This window comes from Siphateles boraxobius, unplaced genomic scaffold, assembly GCF_051911475.1.
Source record: "Siphateles boraxobius isolate OS27281-9 unplaced genomic scaffold, OSU_SipBor_1 470, whole genome shotgun sequence".
Taxonomy (NCBI): domain Eukaryota; kingdom Metazoa; phylum Chordata; class Actinopteri; order Cypriniformes; family Leuciscidae; genus Siphateles; species Siphateles boraxobius.
Genome location: NW_027509109.1, coordinates 3808 through 24135, shown reverse-complemented (window position 1 = coordinate 24135; position 20328 = coordinate 3808). Strand labels below are relative to the sequence as shown.

The window sequence follows — 20328 nt, the reverse complement described above, 5'->3', positions numbered from 1 at the left end:
TGTGCAAGAGAGTGACACACAACAGGAAGATATGAGACAGCCTTTATACTGTTTTCAAGGTTCCTCCTCACCCGCTGTACCTTTCACCCACTCAGATAAGGTCCTTACTGCTGTTCAGTTTCTACTTAAAGACACAAACTGGTACTGAAATAAATCAAAAAAAAAAATCTGACCGTCCCTAAGGTCAGAGGTCCTGTCCCATATGTTCCTGAAACGTCACGCACAAGCACGTACACACATATACTTTTATACATTGAATAGGTTCTTTCTCTTATGATACCTGTTTGGGATCAATGAATATTAAAATTTCCACAACAAGTATTAAAACAATAAAAGACCTGAAATATTTCAGTTGGTGTGCAATGAATCTAAAATATATGAAAGTTTAATTTTTATCATTACATTATGGAAAATAATGAACTTTATCACAATATGCTAATTTTTTGAGAAGGACCTGTATGTTTACAAGACAGCAGACTCCGCGGATAAAAAAAAGGGTTTGATTTGGGTAGTGCTAGTGTGGGAGGAGACTGGCCAGCAATCAGTTTCAGGTGCAGGTGGTTAGTTCTATCATTAGGACCGCATAAAGGGTTCTTACAGCAACAGGTGGTGATTGTTCTGGCGTGTGTTTGTTGCGCTCAACGTGCAGTCTCTGTACCCTTTCATATAGGTAGGTTTTGTTTGTGTGGAATGATTGCACCTTAACGGCGCAATCCCATCTTTCTGTTATGTTTTTCTTTTAGGCTGATTATTTAAGAGGGTTTATTCTCTGTCTGGGAAGCGAGGCAGACAAACATTTATTGCTGCGGTACCTTCAATGGGCTGATGGCCGTGTTGGAATGCTGAATACTGGTAAACGCAGTATACACTAAGACCGATCGTTTGTGAGTTTGATGCAATTAACAGACAAATGTAGTTGATGTAGTAATCTCTTCTCTTGTTTTATAGTACCCTTTATCAATCAGGTTTGGGGATTGAGAGCTGAGATTGGGTAACTGTGTTGCAGCTGTACTTTCGCTAAAGTAGGCTATGTTTTGTTTGATTGTTTTATATTGTGGGCTGCATTGATGTGTACTAACATGCATGTGTCCTTTATTGTTAAAGGGGCAGACCAGCCACTGTTTCTTGTATATTTTAGATTTATATTGTGTTTATTGTTGTTGTTATTTGAGATTGATTTTGATCTTAAATTGTTTTTCTTTGTTTCCTGGTACTGCTCTCCTCTTTTTGTATGTTCCAGTGCTCAAAGACTTTTGTACAGGGCCGGGCCGGCATCTACACTAAAGCCTCCTTCGGTGTGATTTGGGTGGTGTGACACTGCTGTGTGGTGTGTACTTGAGGTTGGCACTGAAATAGTGACTTAAAGGTTACTACTTATTTGCGGTGTATGCTGTGGGGTTTCTTCTGTTTTCTCTTGTCTCTTACAGGTGGTAGGAGGTCCACAAGGGCAGGCCCGCCCCTCTTGCAGTCTTGAGGAGAGCTAATTCTAATTTTTTTTGTGACTGTTATTATCAACACGTTTTAACATTTGATGGTTTTATTGGAACAATAAAATTGTTATATTTTTATAAACTACATCTGTTGTCCAAATCCATATTGTGACCTGTAGAGGGCTCCTCCTGCCTTAAGTAAGGAGGTGGCGTAGTCAGTTTATGGTTCCTACACTACACTAGCCTATGTACCTATCTGTGTATTACATTAACTAAAAGTAAGTTTATATATATATATATATATATATATATGTGACCCGTCACAGAAACCAGGGACACAAGTCGGCAGCACAACTTTCGAGCAAAATGAGAAAGAAGAGTTTTTTTTCAAAATTGGTGATTTTCAATTTTTTGGAGAATCTGTTAATTGAAATCACGAAGAAGCCTCTCCATGTTTGAGATAGCAGTATTGGTATATTTAAAAGCTTACATTTTGAGGTTGAAATCGGCTTGTTTTCGGAGATTCTAGCATGCAGTAGGGGCGTGGCGTGTCATTGTCTGTGTGTATTTCCATACTGAATAACCCGGCGCTTTTGCCCCCGCCCTCCAAGTCAACCACATGGCTACTTATTATGCTGTGCTCTGGCCAGCTCTCTCTGATATCAACATTCAATGAAGATGGATGCCGCAAAGATTGTCGCAGACGAGATGAACCGTCTGGCAGTTACACCGAAAATGTTTTCGCTGCACTTCGTGGGCTCGGGAAACTGAACCGGAGGTATGGGCGCAGCGCGCTCGCCCTCAGTGCTTCAATACGGCGGCTCGGCTCGCTGACAGCGGTGGCTGGCTGTTTCATATGTGACGGAGAATCGAAATAGAGGATGCAGTTAATACCTTTGCTGCTGCGATGAAGGCCTGCCGTGCGTGTTTCTGAAATGTAAGTTAAGCTTCATTTGCTCTTTAGTCGTTATTTAAGATGCTGAACCTGCTGATGATATAATGTGCTTGCGGACATTTCATTTGTGTGTGTATACGCACATAAGAAAGGGGTGTAAAGAGATTTGCAACAGTAATTTGAGGAGGTGAAATGTGATTATTTGGAAAATTGCAGAAATGACTGCTTAAAGAAAAATGCCAGCAGGCATTTGCCTCCTACATAAACTTTAATATTGTTGACATTTTGGGCACACGAGCGTTGCGTACTATTTGCGCTATAGATATGTAGGCCTATGGCTTATTGGTCTTTGTTTGTTGTTGTTGGTTTTGCGTTATATGTATATGGCATATTGGTCTTTGTGTGTTGTTGCTGGTTTTGCGTTATACTGTATGTATATGGCATATTGGCCTTTGTGTGTTGTTGCTGGTTTTGCGTTATATGCAGGCTATATGGCATATTGGTCTTTGTGTGTTGTTGCTGGTTTTGCGTTATATGTATATGGCATATTGGTCTTTATGTGTTGTTGCTGGTTTCGCGTTATATGCAGGCTATATGGCATTATTGGTCTTTGTGTGTTGTTGCTGGTACGTTGCAAATAGAGGGGCAGCACAATTGTTTTTCGCCTAGTGCGGCAGAAGTGCACTCATTCGAAGTGTAAAAAAAGCTGTAAAGCACATGGAGGAGCTTTACAGGGGGTATGGCTTATCTAAATGAGATGTAAATGAGCCCTATTGTCACCCCCAGCAGCAGAGACAGGTGAGAACTGCACAATCTTTAGCTCGTTTTCTCCTCTTTGAGCTTTTTTAAGTGCCTACTTTAAAATGGCCACAACTTCTCCAAATATTATCAGATTTCCACATGTTACACATCGTTGGAAAGCTTGGATATTACACTCTCAGAATCTATGAATAACTCAAAATGCCCCAGAACCGACTTGTGTCCCTAGTTTCCGTGACTGGTCACATATATATATATATATATATATATATATATATATATATATATATCATATTTTCTGGCTAGCTACTTTATTTTTATTTTTTATTTTTTATAATACACCGTACTTACACCCAAACTGAATAATTAAAAACCAGTTTAAATGGGTAAATCTTCTATATTTTTGAGTGTTCATTTTCTTTTCTGACATACTCAAGTTCTTGTTAAAACTAGACATGTTTATTCTGTGCATTTTGGGCACTTTTTGTGTGAAATCATATTTATTTTGTCCATCAAAAGTGTGCTTTCACTTTAATTGAGCGTGAGCAGTGCAGTAAAATGTCTCCACAACCCTCTTTTGAAGAAATAGCGTGTATCGTGAAACAGTGCATTCTATCAGTTGCAGTTCTGGCGCCTCCGTCTCCATACTGTACAACGCGACGTTCATTCACAGCACATGTTAACGCAGACATATGGCGCTTTTCCATTACCAGTACCAGCTCGACTCGGCTCGACTCGCCTCGGCTCGCCTCGACTCGGCTCAATTTTCGCTCCGTTTTCCATTGCAGATAGTACCGCCACAAAAAGTACCCGGTCGTCATAGCGACGCCGCAGGAAACTGCCGTGATGTAATCTTATACGCGACACACATCTGCTATCCACACACACAGGACAATGGAGGAAATCGAGTGTATGCTGTTTTTGATCCTCGGGATGTGGCTGTTTCTCACATCAAGAAGACAAACGTTGTTTCATGAGAGGCTGAGGGCAGCAAAACGAAACACTGCTGAAAAAAACAGGAGAGTTTGGGAATTACTACAGAGTTCAGACTACGAGACGAATCCGGTTGTTCAAAGCCGACGCAAGAGGGTAAGTTATGCTAACATAGCTAACGTTTGCATATGTGTAAATACTATACTATATGCAAAGTATTTAATCAACTTTATAGCTACCAGTATTACGTACTAAAATGTGCATGGTTTATGTGTTTCAGATCTGTTTCGCTTTGCAAAGTCGCCGCGGCAGACCGTCTGTTTGGGCTTTCAACCGAGCTACCGAGTGGTGGGATGTTATTGTTCCTGGTTTCACAAACGCGCAGTGGGTTCAGAACTTCAGAATGTCGGAAGAAACATTCATATATTTGTACAACAAACTGCGTCCAGTGATGGAGAGACAAGACACAAGCTTCCGCAAGTGTGTTCCTCTAAAGAAGAGAGTGGCCATCGCTCTATGGAAGCTTGCGACTGGTTCAGAGTACAGAACTGTCGGCCATCTTTTCGGAGTAAGCGTAACAACTGTTTGCCGGTGTGTTCAAGAGTTCACTGCTGCTGCAGAAACGTTGTTGGTTCCCGAACAATTCCGTTACCCAGACCAGGAGAAGTTTGAAGAAATGGCTGCCTACATTGAGAACAGAGGGGGGCTCCCGCAGTGTGTTGGTGCTATTGATGGGTCACACATACCCATTTTGGCACCACAGGAGTACCACTGTGACTATTTCAACCGTAAAGGTTTGCACTCCATCGTCCTCCAAGGTGTTGCAGATGGAAAAGGACTGTTCTGGAACGTGTATGCAGGACTGCCTGGCAGCTTGCATGATGCTCGTGTTTTAAGACTGTCCACATTGTGGGAGTTGGCCAGCCGTGGCAACCACTTTCCAGCTTACACCAGGAATATTGGTGGGGTGAATGTTGCCTACTACATCCTGGGAGATTCTGCCTATCCCCTGCAGAACTGGCTCCTAAAGCCATTCACTGACACTGGACGGCTGACAGTAGAACAGCAGATCTACAACAAAAAAATATGTCGAGCACGGATAGTGGTTGAAAACGCTTTTGGTAGACTGAAGGGAAGGTGGCGTTGCCTCATGAAAAGAAATGACTGTGATGTTACAATCGTGAAATCTATGATTCTTACTTGCTGTGCTTTGCATAAACTTTGTGAGTGTCGCACCGCCGCATGCGTCATCAAAACAAAAGGCAACAAGGAGGCGTCGTATGATCATTTTAACAAGTTTTATGACAAGGTCGGGAGGATGGGAAAAAAAATCTTACATTTCTGTGCAAACTTTCCCCAGCGATACAATAATAGCTGTCTGTGGTTCTATATGGGCTGTGGCCAGTGCTTGAAGTGGTGGAAAAGGTGCCGGTACTCTCTTGCATTGGCAAATCACGACATTTGAGATTTCTACTTTGAAAAACTAAATTTGGAGATATTGCTGGTACAACAACAATTTATTGTTATTTATTAACAACATAAATGTATTTACAGTTTTTTTTATTCGCTTTGGTACTATTTTCACAAGTAAGGTGTACATTTTCAAAACTCTTAGTGCTAATATCACAACAGATCATCAAAAGTGCACTTTTTTCAAACATTTTATCATGTTTTCAATTGTGTTAGTACAATTCACAAAATCACAAAGTATCCTTTTCACAACACAAAATAAGTGTTTCATCTACATAACTGTTTCATTCACAGTAACTGCCTGTCATAAAGCTCTTATTATCAAACTTTTGATTTGCATCTCTTTTTGTTCAGTTTAATACATTTGTCTATTATTAAATCCAACTGATCTTAATGGTTAATCAATGAATCATTTGGTACACCTATAGATTTTCATTTCAGCAATATACATTATATGGATTTTGAGAACTACAGAAATAAAATGTGTGTTTGTACAAACATATAAATTACGTGTAACCACACATGATGAATACTCGTTATTGCTAATTGATTTCACACCGTGGTAACCACAATTGGTCACTACTGTATATAAAAGTGGGGGTGTAAACACTAGCAATTTCTTTCAACATGGAGCAGGATAGACCGCAAGGAATTGGAAGAGCTCGTGGACAAGGAATCCGTCAGAGAGGTGGTCAGAGAGGTGGGCAGAGAGGTCAGAGAGGTGGGCAGAGAGGTGAGAGAGGTGGGCAAAGAGGTCAGAGAGGTGGGCAGAGAGGTGAGAGAGGTGGGCAGAGAGGTCAGAGAGGTGAGAGAGGTGGGCAAAGAGGTCAGAGAGGTGAGATAGGTGGGCAGAGAGGTCAGAGAGGTGAGAGAGGTGGGCATGGAGCCCGTCAAAGGGTTGGTCATCAGAGAGAGGGAGGCAGAACTGTTGTCTCTAATGAAGTCCGGGCCATCATCGTTGATCATGTGGTGAACTGAGGCCTTACTATGGCAGAGGCTGCCAGATTAGTTGATCCAAATCTAAAAAGATCAACTGTCAATTCTATCATCCGAACTTTTCGCCAAGAAAACCGGTAAGTGTGGAGGACGTATACTACAGTAATACATTTACAGTAAATTGTAATGCATGTAAATTCATCAGACATGTTACAGTATTGGTACAGTATGATTTATTGACAGTATACTCTGTTCTATGCTTAGAATTGACAGAAAACCCCATAGTGGTGGCCGCGGCCGTGTGCTGACCGATCAGCAAGAGTTGGCAGTGGTGGAAATGGTGAGGGCCAGGAATGATATACGGCTGTCAGAAATAAAGCAGGCAATTGAGGAGAACAATGACACCTTTGCCAATGTGGCATCCATCAGCCTACCAACAGGAGGCCGCCTTTTGAAGAGGCACCAGGTATCAATGAAACAAATTTACCTGGTGCCTTTTGAGAGAAACAATGACCGGGTGAAACAACTAAGGGCTGAGTATGTTCAGGTACAGCACTATATATTGTATTACTGTTACTATTTGATGCATCACTTATGTCATATGTATATGGAACAACACTGTAAAAAGAACTAACCAAAATATATTTTTTAGAGGGTTATGGTGCTTGACGCTGATGTCAACCATCACAAGTACATTTTTGTTGATGAAGCGGGCTTTAACCTGGCCAAAACTCGTCGCCGTGGACGGAACATCATCGGCCAACGGGCCACAGTCCAAGTGGAGGAAACATCTCCATGTGCGCAGCTATCTCTGAAGATGGTGTCGTAGGACGTAGGCCATTACTTGGCTCCTATAATGCTGCACATCTTTCTCAATGAAATTGAGCCGGCCTGTCAAGGTGAAAGGGTCACCTGTGTAATTGTGTGGGACAATGTCAGGTTCCACCATGCAGAGGTAGTTCAAGCATGGTTTCAGGCCCATCCCCGATTCATGACCCTCTACCTGCCTCCATACTCTCCTTTCCTCAACCCTATTGAGGAATTTTTTTCAGCATGGAGGTGGAAGGTCTATGATCGCCGACCCCTTGAGCGTGCCACCCTCCTTCAGGCCATGGATGAAGCATGTGATGACATCAGTGTAGACCAATGTCAAGCATGGATTCGTCACGCCAAAAGGTTTTTCCCAAGGTGCATGAACAATGATAACATTCATTGTGATGTGGACGAGAATCTATGGCCAAATGCTCAAGACAGGCTTGATCCAAATTAATGTAATGTGTGCACTAAATGTTATGTTTTGTTCTCATTACGTTACATTTCATTATAGAAAGTATACCTATATTACAATTACTGTATATCTGAAAAATAAAAACTAATTTGCTCAAATGATTGTAGAGGATGTCTTCATTGATCCTTCACTTGATATACACATAGGATGGGTATTTTGGAAATTACAGATTATGTAAATGTTGGGTAATGTAAGTGTATTGCCTAATGTGAAAACTGTGTAATCTGTCTTTTATAGTACTGTAGCATATTAATTTTAGCACTTCTAAGGCCGATTTGAAACATGTATCTTGCATTGTTTGCTGTTGGATGAACTGATTGTTAAAAGTACTAAACTGAAAGAAGATCATACTGTTGTGTTTCGGTGATTAAACCAAATGTTCTCATTACATATTACAATAATCTTGTGTTTGAAACAATGATTATGTGGACTAAAACATGTGCAACTGACTAAAAGCATTATATCAGGTTTTGAAAGAATGACTAGCTGCGTTACAAGTGTGATCAGTTTTGATTTTTGTACTAAGAGTTTTGAAAATGTACACCTTACTTGTGAAAATAGTACCAAAGCGAATAAAAAAAACTGTAAACAAGTCGTGTGTGCGTGCGCGTGTGTGTTTGTGTGTGTGTGTGTGTCACTTTGGCAATCATTTTGAAAAATAATAGCTCGCAGCAACATATGGAAAAAAAATAACTATGAACTAGTTCAAAATTTTAAGTATGAACTATGAACCGAACTAGTTCATTTTAAAATTTGTGAACTGAACTTTGAACTAGTTCATGTAGAAAGTGAACTTTCCCAACACTGCCAAAATGGCGACTCGCTAGATAGATAGATAGATAGAAAGATAGATAGATAGATAGATAAATAGAAAGATAGATAGATAGATAGATAGATAGATAGATAGATATATAGATAGATAGATAGATAGATAGATAGATAGATAGATAGATAGATAGATAGATAGATAGATAGATAGATAGATAGATAGAAATTACAAAAAAAAGTCCTATCTGTGGTTTTTACAACTTTTTAAAATAAAATTTTTAGGCAAGGTGATTTTTCTAATATATGTAGCTACTACCAGTGCCAAAACATTGATGTTTCATTTCCCCTTTAAAGGTACACAGACAGACACATGCATTTTTTAAATAAGAAATAAGAGAGAGATATATTTAATAGATATTTAATAAGAAAAATGTGCATGTGTAAAGAAAATAACTCATGCTTAACAAATCTAAAGAATTACATCCTTTAATACTATAGAATACTATAGAATAGAATAGGTCTGAATACATAAATAGATTTTCTTACCAATAATAAAAATTGTGTAATAATTGAATTTAGAAAAGTTTATAGATTATAGGTTATTTATGTGTGGTATCACTGTTTGGATGGTGTTACTGGAAACAATGACAAATATGGCCATAATATGTTCACAACACCCTATACAATTACTCTTGTTCATTAGAAACTTCTCATCTTACTCCTCCCCTCTATGTTACAGCTCTTGATCACTCTCAACTTTGAGCAGTCCTGATCAGAGTTTTACTGTAGCTGTTTGAAAGACAAACAGCTACTCAGTACTGCACGGAGTGACAAGAAGTACACTTATAAAAAAAAGTAGACCTAACATAGTCCAATACTGCACAGTACTACTTCTGGGGCCTGTACCATGATGGTAGTTGAACAAACTCAGGGTTACAGGATTAGTTTAGAGTTGACAAAACCAAACCAATCCAACCAGGCTTTGTTGGTACCATGATGCTGATCATCAACTTTCTCTGTCAACTCAGGCTTTATCCTGAGTTTAGGAGTTTAAGTGTGACATCAGTAGCGAACAGCCAATCACACGCTGAGAAAGAGTGAAACTGAGATTAATTTCTCGCAAGAGAACCAGCGCAATTCACTTATTAAATAAAAGTATTAAAATAGGAAGGATTTAAACAAATTTACACAGCAAGAAGAAAACAGCTGTCTATGAAAGAGGACAACTAAAAGAAAAAGTCTCGCTACTGTATATCAGTGCAAGTAAAAGTTGTGGAGTTATTTTATACAGTTAATAAAGGTATAGAGAGAATTGAACATTTAAGCTCACATGTAGTTATTTTATAGCTTCATCTATTGATGCTAAAGCGTATTTATATTACCTTTATATATTTATTCATTTAAACTGCGTAATAATAATTGATGAACTAAAATTATACATCTGTGATTAAGGGTATAATAATTACATATATAATATCTAAATCATACAAATTTATTATTATAAATAAGCATCACTAAAAACCAGACGATTTTGTCTTTAAAAATCATTTGCTATGTAGTGACCTTTAATTTGGAGTAGAAACAGGTGGAGTGAGTTTATCGCATCAGACATGCGTCACTTTGCTCGCAGCTGATTGGTCCAAGTTCGGCTTGCAACCTCTTACCTGGAACATAACCTGCCCCGGACCAGGTTAGCCGTGGAGCGTAAGTTACTATGGTGATGAACACTGCTAAAAGCCAAACCACTTTCATGGTCCCTAAAACCCAGGGTTGTTGCAAACTAAACTGAAACATAGCTGGCTAGCCACCTAAACCGGCTTCATGGTATAGGCCCCAGGTCTACTGATGTTTTTGATGTTCAAGATCCTCTGCTAAAGTCTCCTGCACTATATATCGTTTTCCAATCAAATTTAGTATTTGTTTGAGTATCAACACATTTGTTTAATTTATAGTGAATAAGTTATGGATCTGTTAATTTAATAAGTTAATTAAGTATGGTTAACATCTCACATACATCTCAGACGAAAGGGCAATTTTTTTTTGTGGTCTCATTGTCACACTTTGTTAACGTTGTTTGTGATAGAGAGTGATTGCATATATTCACACTGATTTCAATAGCAGATAGCTTATTATAATGTCCATTGATACTGATCTTATTACTTTCCTGAAAATATGCTTTGAGTTATAAAATACCCCCATTGGCACACCGTCGGGCCTGTGGTCATTGTGGCACCGAGGGCTTTAGCTTTGATTTTTTAATCTTTAATATGACTCGGGACTACTGAGTTGTCTCAGAGAGTGATTCGTTCATTTTGTGTTGACCGCGCATGCGCAACATCCTATAACTTCTGTACTGGAAACTGAAATGATTAGTTCATCTCTCGAATCTTCAGGTTCGGGTCCGAGTCTTTCGTTCTTCCCGTCAGTCCCATAGAGGCCATGCTGTTGGTACCGGAAAGAGAAATTATTTGTTCACCTCTCGAGTCTTCGGGTCAGATTCTTCTTTTGTTCTTTTGTCACGTGATGTGATAGCGCTGGACACAGAAATTAGTTAACAATTCCCAAAATTTCTTACAAACAAGTGCGTAGTCAGTTTTTTTAACAGTTACATGCTGCGTTTTCGGTCTCAAATTATAGCTTTTTATTTCTTACAATTTATAATTTTTAGAATTTCTGTCATGATGGTTCTCCATATCAATATGGTACTAAAGAGTTGGTAATGATTTAAACTTTATCTATGATGGGGAAAATCCCTTTAATAAAGATGCCTATATATTAGAGGTGGGCATAGATTCATTTTTTTAATCTAGATTAATCTCACTGTAATATTGGAATTAATCTAGATTAATCTAGATTAAAATGGCTCATTTGAATTTTGCCGAAGGCATTCAGAATATGTGTGCTACCCAAATAATGACTGAAAGTAAGTCTTTGAGAACGGGTTTCTCAAGCCAGGTGGCGCATTAGACTCATCTCCTGTTTCCAAAATGCATCATAAACTGCTTGAGAAAGCTGTTCTACTATGATAATTGGTGATGAAAATAAATCATGTTCAATCAGACGTACTTGTGTTTACTAACTGTTTATTCAGTTAAACATGCATTTTGAACTGTAGGCCTAGATAAGAGGTCGTGATGAACTGTTTTACAGTCAGTAGCTTTATGTCAATCAGTCCAAGCTCTATTTTCCTTCTTCCACCAGTCACTCAGGCAGACCAGCTTGTTCACATTTTCTGGTGACAAACTAGATCTCCTCTTCTGCACAATATGGCCTGCTAAAGAAAAAAGTATCTCGCATGGGACAGTTGTGGCAGGAGTCCCCAAGTATTTACAGGCAATGTTGGCCATCTGACCATAGACAGCAGAGTGCTCCGACCACCACTTCAGTGGACACTGATCTAGACTGGCACTGGGCTCTGCCTCGTACCTCTCCACAGTATTGTGTTCTGGTGTCTCCTCTTCTGATCTGAGTCTGATCCCATCAGTAGCAGGGCTGTTTTCTTCTCGGGTGGCTCAAGGTTCTCCTCCCGAGTGGCTGCAGAGCAGGTTCTTCTCCCTTCACCAACTCACTTAGCTTGTCCCACACTTGAGGTCCTTAAATCGTGGATCTAGAGCAGTCGCCACCTTTGAAGAATAAAAAAATAATAATTATTGATTGATGAAAATTTCACTTTCCAAATCCATCCTCCATATTTCTTCATGACTCATTCATCTATTCATTGACCGATCTACTGGCTTAACAGTCTATAATGGTCAAACAATGCAGTTATCTTCTGGTCAGTCTGACATACCTTAAGCCATTCCAGGTTTAATTTCTTGCTCTGCTGGTTGAGGTCCTTGGTGAAGGCAGCCTTGAATCGCTCAATATAGGCAGGATCATCATCTGAGATCTTCATCGCATGCTGGAGGTGGCACAGGGCAGGTAGAACCACAGAGCAGGATACATACTTATCCCCACCAAGGAGACTCATCACACAGAGAGAGACAGACAGACACACACACACACACACACACACACACACACACACACACACACACACACACACACACACACACACACACACACACACACACACACACACACACACACACACACACACACACACACACATACACACACACACACACACACACACACACACACAAACACACACACACACACACACACACACACACACACACACACACACACACACACACACACACAGAAACAGAGCAGTAAATAATTAATGACTGATTTATTTAACTCAGATTACACCTTTTTAAAGTTCTTAATCACATTTAAGGGCATGTGTTTAACTTGTATGCCAATTCATGAACACGCTATCTTTGTAGACCACACCTGCAGTTTCTCAAGCTTTGCCAACTTCTCATTCAGCATTTGTTGGGAGGGCCAGATTGTGCTTCTGCTGAGACAGCGTTGTGTGCAGTGCGTCTCTGTCGCGCATCACGCGCATGATCATCTCAAGGGTGGAATTCCACCGTGTTGGAACATCTTCCACGAGCGGCTCCTGAACTTGTCCAAGGGAGGCTTGCTGGATATTCAGCTCGTCTGAGTTGGCCGGACTGTGTTTGAAATGTCCGACCAGTCTACGGCACTTGGCCAGTGCACCATCAAAACCACCTTCCCGAAGTAACATTACAATAGCTCTCTGTACAACATGCGCAACACAGGCCAAATGCTCGAATGGCAGTATCTTCCCTGCTGCCACCATATTAGGAGCGCTGTCTGTTCCAATAGTGCTGATTTTGTCAGCTATCCCCCACTGATTAGCGACGTCGAGAAAATGCCTGGCACACGCTTCTGCAAAGTGAGGCGTCTCTGTTTTCATCACACCTAACGGACAGACAAAGTAGCTCAGAATAAGTTCACCACTAGTAAACAACTAGCAATCATCAAGAAGCAAACATAATGTGGTGGTAATTCGTGGTGTTGTGGTAATTAATAGGCTAAGTAATTAAATTAAATTATGTTATTTAAAATTACATAACGTAGCCTACCTAAAGCGAAGGAGTGAAGTTCCCAGCTGGCATCGATGAGGTGTACAGTAACGCCGAGGTAGTTATCGTTGTTGACAGATGTCCAATGGTCCCCAGTCAGTGCTACACACCTCGCCTCTACCATCTTCTCATCCTTTGCGACTTTCTCTGCGGCGTGCTGGTCATGTATTCTCCTCATGATAGTTCGCCTCGCAGGTAGTTTGTAAGATGGGTCACCTGTGGCCGCCTGGAGAACAAGCTCGAGCCCATCATCTTCAACCAAGCTGATGGTCCGGCAACTGGTGGCAATCCACTGAGCGAGGAGATTAGTTAGCTTGGCTGATAGAGCTGTGTTGACGGGCTTGCCTTGGTTGCACTCAAACAAAATAGTTTGACGACGACGACTCTTCCCCTGCGTTACATCAGTGCTTGGCCCGGCATCTACCGCATTAGCTAAGGGATGCTTCACGTTTAGGTGGTACTTGAGACTGGAAGAACTCCTACAGTAAACTAATTCCGCATTGCACAAGGTGCAAACAACCTTAGTCTTGTCGAGGTTTCCATTGGGAAGCTTCTTAAAAATAAATTTTCCCTGAAGCAAACCCGGCGGCTTCATAGCTGCATCCATGTTAGCACGTCACGTTTGATGTGGTAATTTCACAGTAGGCATAAACACACACACACATGTTCGAAGAGTCGTTCTCGCCCCCTACAGTGCAATTCGGCTATAGGTATACATCCGCGCTAATATATCAAGGTGAAAGTCATCATAGCTTCTGTAGTATAGACTCAGCTCCCAACCCAACTTTGAGAATAGATTACGAAACTTACCGAACGACTCGAACCAAAGAGATGAACAAATCAATTCTGTATCCGGTAACTGTATTGTTCCTCTATACTCCGTATTCAAAGACACAACTCTCAGAATGAAAACAGATAACTTTTTCTCTCTGTATTGTCACTCACCCATTAAACATCTCCAGCCCCCCCACGTGGCCATAACCTGCCATTACATCTCCCCTTTTTAGATGGAAGTTTAACATGTTTTAGCAGAACCTTAAAGTAATGAAAATCATTCAGACATTCTGGACTTTCAAGGAGGAACTTGCAAGTAACAGTGGCCTAATATTCAAAGGACAGAGGATTCTCATTCCTGAAGGGATGTTTTTTATTTTATTTTATTTTTTTAGAAAAAAGCCACACTGGACACTCTGGAATTGAGGCTAGCCTGAGAAAGGCTCCTGAGGCTGTTTTCCAACCGGTTTTCTGGTCTGGCATCACAGACTTTGTCAGCAGTTGTGACACATGCAACACTATCCATGTGAAACAGCAAAAAGAAACATTGATTCCACACAAAATACCTCACCTCCCATGGTCTAAGATAGGAATGGACCTATTTACTGCAAATGACTCCATGTTCCTAATTATGGTGGATTACTATTCTGATTACTGGGTGATAAACAGAATGTAAGATTACACCTCATCCACAGTCATTGAATGCTGCAAAAGTCAGTTCAGCAGACATGCCATTCCCCTTGAGGTTTTAACAGACAATGGACCGCCATGCTTCAGTGGCATGGACTTTCAACAATTCGCAGAGGAATGGGACTCTAACCATGTCATCATCACCATATCATAGCCAAAGTAATGGTAAAGCAGAGTCAGCTGTAAAAATAGCAAAAACGCTGATTAAAAAGTCCACCTTGGAAGGTGGAGACCTCTGGAAAGCAGTTCTGGCATGGAGAAACACCCCAACAGAAGGCCTCAACAGCTCTCCAATGCAAAGGCTCATGTCAAGGAGAACACGCACCACCCTGCCTACTGGAGAGGTCGCTTCTTCATCCTAAAGTAGTGCAAGACATTATCACAAAAAAAAATAGCCAAGTGAGCAGCAGTGAAGCAACGCTATGACACTACAGCACATGACATGCCAAGCATAATTCAAGGACAAACAGTACAGGTCCTTCTTCACCCCAATAACCCAACCAGTACATGGCATCTGCATTGATCAGTTTAGTGACCGTTTCCTACATCCTGCTAGTGAAAGGCAAGAAATATCGTCGCAACAGAAAAGACATTCGTCCCGTGCCTGAACAGCTCAGTGTCACCTTACCAGCAGACCAACCCAGCGTAAATGAAGACTAGTGGGGGACAGGAGAGTTTTCTGAGGGCACAGCACAGCAAATCACAAACAGAGAAGCTACATTACCACCCACAGTCCCAGTTCTAAGAAACACAAGAACCAGATCCAACATCAAAACTCCCGCTAGATACTCTAAAGAGTATGTTATGTAAAAAAAAAAAAAAAAAAATGATACTAAAAAAAGGAAATATAAATTAGAAAAAAAGGAAAAATACAGAGAATTGGACTAATCCTCATTATATACAGTTTCAGAACAATGTCATGCTTACTGAACTATTTATTAAGCTATTCACAGATTAACAGAGTTTTGTTCAACCTGTTAATCTGTATATAATGGGTTCTCTGATTAAGTTAGGTTATGTTGTGTTGTGTTCAAAAGTTAGGTTATGTTGTGTTGTGTTCAATTTCATTAAAAAAATTTCCTTTATGTGAAGGGAGATTTTATGATAATATCCCCAATAGATGGCGCCAGTGAGCTATCATAAGATGGGGGCTACACAGTCTTTATGAGTGAGTCATTCTTTAGACTATTAGTTCAAAAACACGGATTCATTCAGTTACACAACATCATGGTGTTGCTCAGAGAAGCGCAGCGGTGCTACTGTGGCTTTCTTTGGAATAAATTTTATTGGCATATGAAATATTCACAATATTCTCAGTCTTAATTGAGTCTAAAATTTAAGTCACCTAATATTAAACTGTTAATAAAACTGTTGCATAAAATTAAAAACTCATTTTCTAACATGCTGATATTTGGGAAAACAACACTCTTCCTTGTTTTGTAGTGCTTATAAATATTGCTTATAAAGAAATATTTTGCCCCATATCTTCAATTTTGGGGGCATATTTTTTTGGTGGCTTTTTGCTCCACGCCACTGTTAATTTCCGTCCCTGATGTGTGTGCAGTGTGACGGAGGGGACAAGGCTCTTTTTTGAGTGCAAGTGTAGGTCACTTCTGTTGCGAGGCCTGTTTCAAGTGAAACAGCAAAAGTTGCTACTGGTTTTGATTTAATGGGATTCACCCAAATAAACTTCTACTGTCACTTCAGGAGGATGGTCATTGGTGTAATGGGGAAATCATCCCTGTCCAAAATTTTTCTAACTAATGACTTTTCATCTCATCTCTTTTTACAACATCCCCGGTCTCTAATACTTCAGGAAACCCAGCCTCCATACACTGTCTCCCAGTTCCCTTTCGAAGGGAACTCAACAATACGTCAGCGACGCTATGGGGAACGCCTCAGGCGTGACAGGTGTCTGAAATCACTATCAAATCACGTCAATCATATTGACCGGCGACAGCCCGTGAATCATAGCGTGAATGATTAACGTGCGACCTGGAAGTATAAAGGGGCGCCTTGCAAACATGACAAATCACCTCATCGTCTTCAGGGACTGTCTGTTTGAAAACGCTACTCAATGAAACGGTAAGAAAATGAAATGTACAGCACACGAGTGTGTTTTTTCCTGCCTGGGAGAAGAGCGCGCACGAGAGGTTCTCGAGGGAATCCTCTGTGTGAACTGTGAGCGTTTTTCTCTTAAAACGCTCCGCTCTCGTCTGGCCCTCTTCTCGAGTGAAGGGGGTTCAACGTCTGGTCCGCGTGGTCCCGCTCGTGCCGAGGCAGAGCGGCGACTTGCATCATGGGCTTCCAGATAGAGCTCATCGATCATCTTGAGAGTCCTGTAAACCTCTCAAATGATTCGACGGCTGACGAGGGCGAACTGCAGGCACCAATGGTTTCCTGCAGTTGCTGCTCTTCAGGACGAGCAGGAGATGGCTGAGGAGGTTTATAATCAGGTAGATCCTGAACCCTCTCAGCCACCCTGCCCCGTGTATGCAGACCTGGTGGATGTTGTGGAGCGCGCCGCCAACAGGCTGTAGCTGCCATGGCGACGCGCTAGAGGAGAGACCGCTCGCGGTAGGCTTGGCGATCGGTTTCTCCCCTGCCATACACACCAGCTCAGGTGAGCCTTCCATTCCTTAGTGATCTTCACACGGAGATCGAGAGGGCATGGAAGAGCCCATACTCTGCCCGTATTCAGCGACATCAGCGGGTTAATTTCGCTGATGTTGAGGGGATCGCAGAGCATGGGTATGTGTCGATGCCGCCCATTTGACGAGTCGTTTGCGAACTATCTCGTGTCTGGGCAGGCGTCGACACTGAGAGCTCCAACCCTGCCATCCAAACCGCTAAAGTCAACAGCACGTTTGAATGGCAGAGCATACACGACAGCGGTTCAGGCTGGTGCTTCCCTGCACACTATGGCGGTGCTGCAGGCATATCAGGCCGACCTGCTGCAGGATCCTGCATACCGCTGAGATCCGGTTCCACACCCAGGCAGGCGGGAGGGCCTGGCCCTTCACGGTCCGAGGACCGTAGACAGGGCCAGAGAGCCAGTGTCGCCTCTCGTGCGCCCCCTCCGTGGAGGAACAGGGCGCAGAAGAGGCGTGACTCCCGCAAGAAGAGGGATCTGAGGGAGGTTATCCAGCACAAGCGCACACAGTGTCGCTGATGGATAATCTCCCCGGAGGGCTTCATTAAAAAGAAATCCAGCCCTCTCCTCTCTTCTGACTCCCCAGACGTTCATTACATCAGGCCTGGGGCTGGGCCTATGATAAGAACGATGTTCCAATGGCCCGCCTAGGCTTGGCTAGTAGAAACGCCTCTTTCAGGCATGTAAAGTGGTGGACCCCAGGGTCATAAAGAACTATCTGTCGAGTCTTCACTCCGCACGCTGCAGGTGAGCTGACTGGTCTTTTAAGAGTAATTTTTTTTTGTGAATTAAAATTCCGAGATGTATCTCTCTACAGACCTCGTTCCCTGTATAGAGCTATGGGGTCATGTCAAGGTAATAAGGTAAGAGAAGTTTCCTGGATCATTAGGGCCCTGAAGTTCCCCGTTAGGTGGCCAGAACGATAACTATGTTAGCCTTCGGGCTGTTAGCCACCTCAGGGTAGAGTAGTTGGTCTCTCTCTTAGAATTTTTTACTTAGAGTGTTGACTGACGCTAGAGCTTCAGATAGATCTTATGTCCGGCCCACGGGTCCGTTGACTTCTTCCTGAGTATTTCGCCCCTTGAGCTCTGTTTGGGTTTCATTAGGCTGAGCGATTCTGCAGCCCTTTGTATGGAATAATACAGACTATATTCTTTAGTAAGGCTGCGGCTCCTCCGAGCCCTCAGATTGATCTATGCTTGCAGGCTGGCCCTCACCAGGGCCGCCTCTGTAGCTGGCCTAGGCTGTGCCAGGGATAATAGAGGCATCTGCTAAAAAATTTAGCATTTCTTCCTCTGACCCTTCACTGTGTGAATGTTGGTTTCTTGCATCCCTGTATAAACAGCCTCCTCCCGTGGGAGTCATTAGGCCAAGGCCCGCCCCCTTCTCTGCATTCTGGGGTGCCTAGAGTAATGCAGCGTGGTGCTGAGGATGGTTTGTAAGGACATGGTAGGCCTCAAACAGGCCTCCGTGGTATATATGTCTTTATTGAGCAGGGTTAGGCCGTCTTTCGCTTCATGAAGAAGACTGGGTTTCCTGCCCGACTCTGCCATGCAGAACTGGCCTACGGATTTAGGCCGCCAGTTTAGGCTTCACTCACCTCGCTGAGCTACTGCTCGAGCACTAGGTTGTAGGTGGTTGGCTTTCATTCAAGCCCCACTCCCCTAGGTTGGGCACAGATACATTTCTGTCACCCCTAGAGCCGCTGGCAGGCCCGCACCCTGGTAACCTCAGGGTGAGGTGTGAGTATTCCCCTGTGATACAGGGTAGGTCTGAGCACTTCACTCCCAGTTCTGTTTTATCCCACCTCGCACCACTATGGCTCGGGTCGAGTATGAAGTAAGCTTCACTTCTTCTTTGGTCGAAGTACGCTCCCCTGAAGCCAGAGCATTGCCCTGAGCTGACGCCCATGCATAGATGGTAGGCCCCTGACTAACTGGGGCCTCCTTTGAGGCAGAGTGGCGTATGTTGTACTCCCCTTGTTTTAAGGGTGCTAGCTTTCTTGCGGAGTACACTGCCATGGGCAATGTGATTAGGCACCAGGATGCTGTAGGCGCTGTGTAAACAGTTTTTCTGCCAACGAAGGCTGCGCCATTAGGTAGTAGGCCTCAGCAGGCCTCCTTGATTGGATAGCCCCCCAGAGGGCACTGTAGGCCAGCTCACTTTACGTGGTTGGCCTTGGTGGTTCGGGCAGTTGACTCACTGATGGGTAGTAGGCCTTAAACAGGCCTCCTCGGAGGTGAGTCCCAACATTGTGGGACATACCTTATAGCGCTACTGGAAGCCCATTAGTGAATTATGCTGTGTAGTATGGTTTCCAACAGTGTACTTTATGGCAGAATATGACTTGCTATTAGCTAGTAGGCCCGACCAGGCCTCCCTGATAGGCGAGTCCCCAGCTGGCTGGCCTTAGCAGGCCACCTTATACTTTCACCCGGACTCAGGGCTCAAAGCTACCAGTGGTTATCAGGTAGTAGGCCACTCAGGCCTCCCTGAAGGTGAATTCCCACTTAAGATGGTTATCAGGTAGTAGGCCTCACCCGGCCGCCCTGAAGGCGAATTCCCACTTACGTTGGCTATCAGGTAGTAGGCCTCTCTGGGCCTCCCTGGATGTGAGCTCCCAAATATTGTGGCTGTCAGGTAGTAGGCCGCTCTGGGCCTCCCTGGATGTGGGCTCCCAAATATTTTGGCTGTCAGGTAGTAGGCCTCACCAGGCCTCCCTGAAGGTGAGT

The 20328-nt window shown here is 42.6% G+C and overlaps 2 protein-coding genes across 2 annotated transcripts; one reads left to right on the top strand and one right to left on the bottom strand.

Moving 5' to 3' along the window:
* The first annotated feature begins 3782 nt into the window (after window positions 1-3782).
* LOC143710531 (uncharacterized) lies at window positions 3783-5846 on the top strand. The gene is made up of 3 exons (XM_077201471.1): window positions 3783-4173; window positions 4298-5138; window positions 5842-5846. The coding sequence occupies exons 1-3, from the start codon at window positions 3979-3981 to the stop codon at window positions 5844-5846; spliced, it is 1041 nt and encodes a 346-aa protein (XP_077057586.1). The 5' UTR covers window positions 3783-3978.
* A 6979-nt stretch (window positions 5847-12825) lies between these two features.
* Window positions 12826-14178, bottom strand: LOC143710530 (E3 SUMO-protein ligase ZBED1-like). The gene is made up of 2 exons (XM_077201470.1): window positions 13480-14178; window positions 12826-13315 (listed from the first exon to the last, which is right to left on the bottom strand). The coding sequence occupies exons 1-2, from the start codon at window positions 14084-14086 to the stop codon at window positions 12849-12851; spliced, it is 1074 nt and encodes a 357-aa protein (XP_077057585.1). The 5' UTR covers window positions 14087-14178; the 3' UTR covers window positions 12826-12848.
* Window positions 14179-20328: the final 6150 nt, after the last annotated feature.

Excerpts from the sequence above, each read along its gene's own strand:
- LOC143710531 (XM_077201471.1), top strand. The coding sequence starts at position 3,979 with ATGGAGGAAATCGAGTGTATGCTGTTTTTGATCCTCGGGATGTGGCTG. Across the intron at positions 4,174-4,297 it reads TTCAAAGCCGACGCAAGAGG|ATCTGTTTCGCTTTGCAAAG; the intron begins GTAAGTTATGCT and ends TATGTGTTTCAG.
- LOC143710530 (XM_077201470.1), bottom strand. The coding sequence starts at position 14,086 with ATGGATGCAGCTATGAAGCCGCCGGGTTTGCTTCAGGGAAAATTTATT. Across the intron at positions 13,316-13,479 it reads ACTTCACTCCTTCGCTTTAG|GTGTGATGAAAACAGAGACG; the intron begins GTAGGCTACGTT and ends TCTGTCCGTTAG.